Source organism: Phytophthora cinnamomi, assembly GCF_018691715.1.
Source record: "Phytophthora cinnamomi strain GKB4 chromosome Unknown Contig10, whole genome shotgun sequence".
NCBI classification, from domain to species: Eukaryota; Oomycota; class Peronosporomycetes; order Peronosporales; family Peronosporaceae; genus Phytophthora; species Phytophthora cinnamomi.
This window is the reverse complement of record NW_027150943.1, coordinates 327,151-336,903: the sequence shown is the minus strand read 5'-3', so window position 1 is coordinate 336,903 and position 9,753 is coordinate 327,151. Positions and strand designations below refer to the sequence as shown.

Sequence of the window (9,753 nt, the reverse complement as noted above, 5' to 3'; positions counted from 1 at the left end):
CAACTCGAGAGCAACCACACCGCGCAACCCGCCGTCAGCCTTTCTCCCTGCAGGACTGATTCCCGCAACTTATGGTGCTCTCGCATCTGTCCACCTCTATAGTGCAAACCCGCAGCACGCGGGGCTAGGAGAATTAGACTCTCAAAGGCACTGCGCCGGTGTGGGCGCTGCAAAGGTCAAGACTGCACAAACGACTAAGTCGCGTGGTGGCGTCCGTGAAGGTAAGCTAGGAAACACCAATATGCTCGGTTCAAGTGAAAATCAAGAATGACTCGTGTTCTTCAAGTGTTGATGTGTAGGGGAAAGCTTCGCAAGCGTCAAACCCCCCGCAGACCTACTTTGACTATACTGGTCCCCGTTTAGTGGGAGCGCACTCGTGCACGAGCAATTCCAGGAAGTCCGCGGACTTCTATTTGGAATTCTCCCTCGCAGTCACCGCCACTCACAACCACCACTTCAATCTATCTGCCGGATACACACTCCGCACGTATGTTTCTGCAGCCATAGCGACCTAGCAAGCAGCCAAGTCTCGTACTCCCACTTCGCTCTGGATGCAAAACCCATACACACCATGAATGTGTTCGAGTAGAAGAACCTACATGCATTCGGAAAGAAAACACAAATGCACCTTGCACTCATAAAATCTGGTTTGCCAGCTGATGAAGCAACAGCATTCCTCCCTTCACGCCTCAGCGCACACACACGTATCCACCATTAGCGCTGCTGCCTACCTTTTCGGACATCTTCTAGGTTGAGGCTGTCACGTAGACGCTCAAACACACACGACCCCAATGCTTGGTAAAACGTCCTCAACATTCTTTGCGCTCGGCACATACTCCAGCGCCAGCTTGCCACGGCCCACCCATTCCGCAACAGCTATTGTCTTCTTGGCTAGGTGTTTCTGATTTTGGGAGTTGTCGTTGTTTTTCACCTCGTGAATGACACTCTGGTTATCCCAAAACAGCGTTCCTTGCTTCTTCTGTGGCAACTGAATGTCCTTCCAAAGCAGTTGTACCCACTTGATCTCCTTCGTGCACTTGTGCGCGGCAATTAACTCCGCGACACATGTGTCATCAGCTACACTGCCCTGCTTCTTGCTCTGCCAGTGACAGGCAATTCCGTTCAAGCACAGCACCCATCCGCTCACAGACTTACTCGTGTCTGGGCATCCGGAATGATCCGCATCCGCAAAATGCATCAATTACCACACCTTCACTTCCAATATCTACATAGCGATACACTAATCCCAGCTCTTTGGTATCTCGCAGGCACCGCAGGGTTCGTTGAGCCAGCCGGAAAATTTCCTTGATATATGCACCGCCGTATCTCCCAGGCGTTCTCACCGCATTAGCCAAATCCGGTCGAGTACAGTGCACCAGGTATTGCAAGGAGCCAACCATTTCGCGAAATGGTAGCTTCGGGTCGTTGATCAAAGCTGGGTCCTTATCTACTTTGAGTGTCGGCTCGTTTTGCATCTGCAGAGATCTCACTGTTCTCGCCTCTGTCATACCAAGCTTCTCTAGCAACCGTTCTATGTAGGACGTCTGCGAAATGCATAATAGTTTTCCTGGTTCGTAATTTATCTCCATGCCAAGTAGGAGCCTAACACGACCCAAATCCTTAAGCTTGAATTCACCGCCAAGGTTCAGCACCACCTTTTAAAGATCCGCAGTGTTGCCGACGATCACCAAGTCATCGACATAGACTGTGACGTAGATGGTGTTGCTGTCACCTCGCATCCAGTAGATTCCAGCATCGAACGTACATTTCTGAAATCCTAGTATTTCCAGGTGCTTGCGAAGTGCTTGGTTCCATATGCGTGATGCCTGCTTCAGACCGTAGAGGCCTTATAACAGCAAACACACTCCCCCGGTACAGTCGTCGTAACCCTCAGGCTGTTCCATATAGACGTTCACACCACTCAACGCTCTATCCAGAAACGCTGTGATGAAATCGACTTGCCGAACATCCAACCCAAGTAGTAGAGCTAGAAGCACGATCAATCTCACAGACTCAATCCGTACCACCGGATAATATGTCTCCAAGTAGTCTATCCCATATTCCTGTCTGTATCCTTTTATCGCGAGTCTTGCCTTATGTCTATCAATCATCCCCTTTTCATTCCGTTCTAACGCCAGCACCCAAATACAACTTAGCGCATTTACAGGATTGACCCGTGTTGACTTCGGTCTCGGCACCAATATCTACGTTTCATTCTGCATGAGGGACTGGTACTCATCATCCATTGCACGCTTCCACTGCGTTGCATTCTCCGACGCAAGCGCCTCTTGAATGAGGAAAATGGTTGAGAAGATTACGGTAGAGGGCATGACATCTCTTAATTTGGGGAATTTCAAGGCTCCGTTTCGATGTATTGCGTGTCAGCGTGCCAAGCAACGGCGAATGACATACAAACGGCACCAAAAGCGAAAAAACAGTGGTTTGATCGAATAATGTCTGATGTGGGTTACGTTGGTGAGCTCACACCTGGTGGAAACTTGTATTTCCGGATCATTCAAGATGAAGCTTCGCGATTTAAGTGGTGCCTCCTACTGAAGTCCAAGGATGAAGCCTCCCCAAATATTATTAAGTTAATTCGGAAGCTGGAGAAGGAGGATGAAATCAAGGTTTTTTTTAGCGACCAAGGGAAAGAATTTGTAAAAAAAACTCTCGAGAAATATATTGATGATCATGGATTTAAGCTTCTTACGACCAATGGCTACACTCCCGAAGAAAACTGTTTGGTGGAGAAGTTGAACTGCACTCTCATGGGTAAAGTTCGAGCGATTGGTGAAGCAGCTGCTCTTCGATTCCGAGTGTGGGGTGAAGTGTTGGGGTACGTGATCGAAGTCGATAACATGAGTGCGACCAAAGCCCTCAACGGGATTACCCCGTTTGAGAAACGTTACGGCCAGAAACGTGAAGTAAGTGATCTACACGTCTCTGGATGCATATTAAGTCACCACATTCCGAAGAAGAAACGGAAAAGTTAGTTGCATATGCGCGCGGACCCTGGTCTCTTTCTCGGATACGCGAAGTCATCGCTGGGCTACCGAATACTCGATTAGCGTACGGGGAAGTTGATTCAGCACCGGGATGTGGTGTTCCACGAAGATATTAGTGCTGAGCCAAACTATGTCAAAGACTTAGTTGATAAAACTTACTTCAGGAAAGATGTGGAGCTACCCACAGCTATCGATGTTGTGAACATACCCGTGAGAAGTGTGCTCCAACCCGATGATATGCAAATCGACATCGATGACGAAGTGACAACAGAGGAACCGGAACCTATGGAGGTTGATGAGGAGATTTATGATGCGTGAGGACGACTCAGCAATCGATGAGGGCTACAGTGACAGTGACAGTGACAGCAGTGATAATGATAGCGATTTCGATGATTATGATGATGGTTTTATTGATACAATGGCCGGCGGTTACGATGATCACCTGCCGGACCTCAATGTGTTGGTGATAGTGGGAGTGTATCACCTGACGCTGGTATTGATACTAGTGGGAGCGCTGGGAGTGCTAGTACTGGAAGTGTTGATGCACGCCGTACGCCCGATGTAAGTGGGAGTTCCGGCGATGCTCGTGCTAATCGTACGCCCAGCGTTAGTGGGAGATCTGGACAACGAAAGATTTACGGAACTCCTACGCGTAGATAAACCCGAGTTCGCCGTCAGACACAAAGGTACATCCCAAGCAGATCGACCACGGCGCAGACAATTTTGCATTGTATGATGATTGCAATCGTGAGTAGCTCGTTGAACCCAACTTACTCGGCAAGGCGATTGGACAAAGAACAAGTGTGCGACTACCTCAATCGGCTAAATGGCTACGCACGCGCAGCCAGTTCGTAGTTTGAGAACGGCGGGCATGATGCAAATGACAATGTAGAACACTTCATCGATACGTGTGATGACTGAGATTTGGAAGGGCGTCTGTGCCATGTCCGGGTCAAGGACACCCACGTCCTTGAAGAAATGATCAACGACATTTTGCGTCTCCGCGACAAAAATCGGCTCGTGATTCATCGTTATGCCACCCAAGAAGTCAAGTCGTAGGCTGCCGAAGTGATGGCAAGCCGACTGAGGTTACCGAGGCAGCTGTTATAATGACCGACACTACCAAGGTGATAACTGTCACCGTGATCGCCGGCGTGATGATCGCCGTCGCGGCCGACACAACGACTCGCATTACCAATCCAGGATTTCCCTTGAGGACGCCCTGGCAGATGAAGTCGCCGCATGGAACAACGAAAGTTTGGTCGGGTCACAAGGCGATGCCTTGTACTATCGCCGACACGGGGCAGACACCACCGAGGGTTACAATAGCAATGAACGGCAGTACGAAGGTGATCAATACTCGGACGAGCGTTCAGAAGGAGGTTATGGTTCTGATGAAGAATATGGAATCGTGGCTATTACGAACGAGTTGGGGCGCAAGACCACCACCGACAAAACCTTCGCTCGGCCTACTAACCGACACTTCGAGAGTTGGAGCAACCCGTCCGACCCAGACCGAGGCTATCATGATTTGTATGGGCCAGGTTCGGCGCGTGATAACCCGCCTCACCCAGCACCACTCTGTAATCGACGGTGCTAGGTATGTAAACTATTCCATGGAGTTGAAAAACGCAAAGCCCTTCACGATCTCATCACACTCCTCAAGTCAAAGGTCGACAAGCAAGATCTCTCCCCAGAGCTACACAGCTTGGTGTATGAGGATAATTTAAATTATACATTCCGCCAACTGAAACAGGGTTGGTTCCAATCGGGCTGCCACAGTTGGCTGACCTGCTGTTGATGCGGACTACCTGTTCGCGTTCACAGGTGAAAGCAAACGGCCTGATGAAATGACGAGTGAGTGCGGTGGCTATTATGTTAAACCTTTGATAAACGGAGAGGACGCAGTCGCAAGCCTCGGTGACGATGAAATTGATGAAATATGTGATAAAGAACATAATGGCTACGCGACCGAGGGTTCAATCTCCAGGATGGCGCCTAAAGAGAAATCACTCCGAGGCATCGCAGCGACGGGTCACTACTACCTGGCTCGGAGCAAGATTATGAAGGGACTCTCCGATGGTTTACACGAACTGGGGGTATTACAACCCTCGGCCGTGGTGATCAGCGTTGACAGGGATCACGCTGATGACGCTCATGTACCCTCAAAGGATTCGAACGAAGATAGTGCCACATTCGACGTACCAACAGCGAATAATAATGATTTCAGCCGCGCGGAGGGGACCCTCGACGATTGGACTGAAGAAGAAGCGTTGCAAATACTGGCGGTGGTGTGCAGAGGTGAACTACTGTATAACGATGACGATTTTGATCCAATCGGGGATTTGAACGAAGCTGGTGCATATCCCCGTGACTACAACAAGTTTACTGATGAAGTGTCGGTCGCTAGTCGCGAAGTCACTACTCGACAAGGCGAATGACGCGGAAGTGGCTCAATCACGTTGTGAAGCCAAGTACCACGCACGACGCAAGTTGACTCCTATACTAAGTACGGAGAACGAAACGTCGGACAATCTTCCCTTAGGACCGGAGGTAGATAACATTGCTCCAGAAGCGCGGCCGAAGCTTTTACTCGGGGCTGTGACGCACGTTTGGTCCAACTGGGACCGGGGTAAAATGTCCGAGTATTTGGGGTATTAGCGTGAGATGATGTATCGACATGGGAATTGGTAATTCTTTGGGTGATGCTCTGATCATGGCTACACACATGTATCCACGGAGTTGACGATTACAGAAAGTTCAGGTCGCAGACGAGGGCTAGCTGCTGTGGCAATTGATGTTTGAACTACCTGCGGGGTTGATTCAGCCTGCAGTGACAGACGAAGAATTTTACTGAATTTGAATTGCATATTTCATGTTGATTGGACGAATCATGACGAGAAGAGTTTGGAAAACTGGAATGTGGATGGTTGACACTGCTTTGGAGTCACAGGAAGTAACTATACAGCAAGAATGAACGCTAATAGATGATTATGCGGAGTGACCTAGGCTTATGGAGTGGTGGCTCGGAAAACCGGTGTGCGATGAAACTACGAGTAGTACCCGGAGCCCTGTTGAGCCGCTGCCACCAGGTTCTAATCCTCGGGCGAACCTTGTTTAGTAACCGACGCTAAGTGGAGTGTGAATGATCGTGCGTCCGAGGCTTGAAGTGCACTAGCTCACGAGAAACAGGCTGGGGCAAACCAATCAGATGATACGACCACCGAGATACCAGCTGTGTCCGGTTGAAGTGGCGAAACACGTTTGATAACGTCCTGAATGATTGGTATCCCGCACTCAAGGCTTGGACAAACTTGAATGGCACTCCAGCTGCGAGTTGTTTCCACTCGATAAGCTCGACGGTCAGTAGTTGCTGGAATTCCTCGACAACTGTGAGCACATTCACCGCGTTGATCTTGGACGCGTGCGTCATGAACCATTCTGGAACAGCGTTGATGAACTCAAAACCAGCTTCGAAGAAGAGAGTCTCCCACACGGCCGCGCATTCTCTCGAAGCCATGATGCTTGGAGGGATGGCCACAGCGGTCAGGTCTTGAGCGACGCTCAGCACTCTACACTCAGAACGCAGCTCGGCAATCCAAGCGGCATCGCGATTCTCTAGAGTTGCTCGACGTCGTAAGTAGTCCGAGGTTGCCATCGCAGCCTCCATCCAGGCTGAAAAGTCGGGCCTCGGCGTCGGCCAAGCATGCTCCACTGAAGGCGGGACGATGCGTCCAGAACGCATCTGCTCCCAGAGGTACACCTGGCGCGCCACAAAGTTCTTCGCCGCCGTCTTATCAAGCTGAGTCTTGTCACCACTTGCGCTCGAACTTGGAACAACGTCGGAGCTTCGAGGTGTCGGGACTGGAGTGGCACCTCGCGGCAAACACTTCGGGTCCGGGGACTTGACTCTGCGACGAAGACGGAGCTGGAGTAGTTGAACTCCGCGGCGGGCGTAAAGGTGCATCCGCCCCTCCACGCGATGAACGCACTTCAGCATCCGAGTCTTCAACCTCGATGACCTCGATCTTGACCATATCTTTAGCCGTCTCCACTTCTTGTTCCGGTTGCGGAGAGTCCGAAACTCGATCTCCAGCCGGAGGCTCACCCACATCGGCGCCTCCCTCAGACGCCTGCGGAGACCCAGTCGCCTGAGCCTGCTCCGGGACGGGTTCAGCGTTGGACTCCGAACGCAAGTCTCCTTCACCGGCCACCTCCGTCGACGCTTGGTCGTCTTGAGTAGCAGGTTCAGTCGACTTGGCTTTCGCTTCGGCCGCCTTCGCATCCCGCTGTGCCTTCCGCCCTTGCCTACGCTTCCCGGTTGATAACATCCAGGTCCTTGTGCTCTGCGGCCGGCAGTCCTAGCGCGCGACTGACGCGTCGCCTCACCACGACCTCCGTCACCGCGCCCTTCATCCTTCTTGCTTCGTCCACCCGCCATAGAAATCGTCAAATACTTAACGAAGCCCAACTAATCAATTCCTACAAATGTAAAATCAACTCGGTGAAATCCGAGGACCCGAAATCCGGGCACGCGCACCAGCTGTGGCGAGGCCGGTGAAACCCGACTCGCCCAGGTGTACGGTGGCCAGCCCGGAGAAGTGGGTAAATGCACTTCTCGGGAAGGTAAACCCTTGACGCAGCCCCTTAAGCCTTAAACGCAGGTTACGGGGGGCCGCGGACGAGGGTGGCGTGTCACCTTATGAGTTCCCTGTCGGTGTCGTTTATCTTCGGGGAGCCTGGATAGGTCACCGGGTGAGTTGTTTGGTGGTTTGGAGGCCTTGACCAGTCAGGCGAAACGTTCACTGACTTGAACGCACTATCCAAATGGCCGAGAGGTCGAAGCAGTGCAGGAGTTAGGGTTGCTACCACGAGTTTGAACCACAGAATATACACCCTTCCGGATAACCAATACAAATACAGAGTTATACACAAACAAACAGCCGCCACTTATTCTTAGACCCTCGGGCGGTGGGTCGTACACCTGTCAACTATCAACGTTCAAGGCACTGGTCAGCCTAATACGCTTCTTCCTTCACGCGCACCACTCTCCGAAGCGAGATATATACAAACCAAATACAATCGCTCTTTGTACGCAGTCGATCAACTATTCCCGGGGGTGATTGCTAACTAACCACCCGAGATAACCTTGTGAACATGAAATGGGTAACCACTCTTACCTACACGCAGTGGGCCCAACTGGGATATGGAATACACGGATCACTTCAGCGCCGGAGCACCTGATCCCCACGTAATTGGACTTGAGTATGTGGGGAGCTCCGCGCTGACCTTGTCCTTGGTGATCAGCGGACCCGATTCCTGGCTGGCACTTGCTTCCACTTGCGCAGTAGGGGGTAAAACGAACTCTCTGTTTGTTATATGTTAGACTATCACTAGGGGTATGTAAAGGTATCCTTCTTTGGTGTTCTTCTATGTTCATCGTCGTGCGTCTGGCGAAAAGCTTGATTTGATTATACTGGGGTAGCTTGTCTTGACTTGAATATACCAACCGTTTTTGCCTTGACTTCATTATATCCGTCTTGGCTTGATTAGACTGGCCAGCTGTTGACGTCGACACATCCGGGCTGGATCTTGCACAGCTTCAAGATACGTATCGTTGTTCGTGACTGGCTTCTCGGGGGCTTCGTACCCAACTGCGGGCAAGGTTCCACGAGTCCGCACATACTTGATACTGAGCTTCATAGTCAGCCATCCTTCAACGCAACTGTATCCGAAATCTGCGTTCAGGGATGTAGTGGGCCTACTTTGGCTCACTACCTTAGCTTACACGTCGCGCTACGTGTATGAGGAAGCGTAGGAGTTTATTAATAATTTGAATTAATTATACTGGAGTCCACAAGTATAATATAAATCAAATAAAACACCAAGCAGCTAGTTTAAGGTGAAATGAGAACTGTATTGTTTGTAAATTGATCTTCCTCCTAAATCTGCTAAAACTGTTTATCATCTATGAAAGGTGTTGACAGCGGCTGGCTGTCAGAGCCCCGCCAATATGCACGTCTCTAATTGGTAGAAAGATGCTGCTTTCTACCAAAAGGATATTTGGGTAGGTGTGGACCACTCATTGTGGTGGTCCACTTCAATGTATCCATTGGTGTGACTTACACCAAGGTGAGGAAGTATCTAAAACCTTTAACAGATATTTATCTGTTAAACCATAAATGACTATTGTCACGCACAAGTGACTGTTTTGTGTGTGTAACCCCGTTACACCATCCCCCCGTTAAGCTTAGACGTGTCGGTCTCGACACGACAATTAATATTGACTGCTTGTCAATTGTTTGTGTTGGGGAGATCCGTTCTCATCCGCAATGAGCACGACCAAGCTGAAGACTGCCATTGCAACAGAGGGTAAGTTCTCTGTTGCTGAGTACCATGCGGGGCAGGGCGAGGTGCGCCGCTACCACGGGAACAGACAACGCAGTATCTGTGTACGATTCTTCGATGTCGACCGCGTCTGTGCGTCGACATCGCTAAGCAAATTTATGTTGCTTACCGTGATCGGTTAAGCAAGCGCCAAAGCACTTCGAGTCCTTCACGAAGCGAGGCAAGTATTAGCAACTTCACGCTGTTGCGGTGGAGGCTGGTGTCCGTGCGCCGTGCGCACTCTTCGTCCAGGTGGCGGTGCGTATTAGCAACCGCGACCACAACAGGTATACTATATGTATACCTGAAAGCTTCAATGATCTCCGTGCTAATTATCTAGCACGCGAGTCGTCAGGCGTTG

General features: G+C 50.5%; 1 protein-coding gene across 1 annotated transcript; it reads right to left on the bottom strand.

The window, feature by feature from the left end:
• Positions 1–772: 772 nt before the first annotated feature.
• Positions 773–6,972, bottom strand: IUM83_05617 (uncharacterized protein; the record flags this gene model as incomplete). Its single annotated transcript, XM_067929764.1, has 2 exons — positions 773–1,099; positions 6,331–6,972. 2 exons carry the CDS (start codon positions 6,970–6,972, stop codon positions 773–775), a joined length of 969 nt encoding a protein of 322 aa, XP_067798060.1.
• Between the last annotated feature and the right edge of the window lie 2,781 nt (positions 6,973–9,753).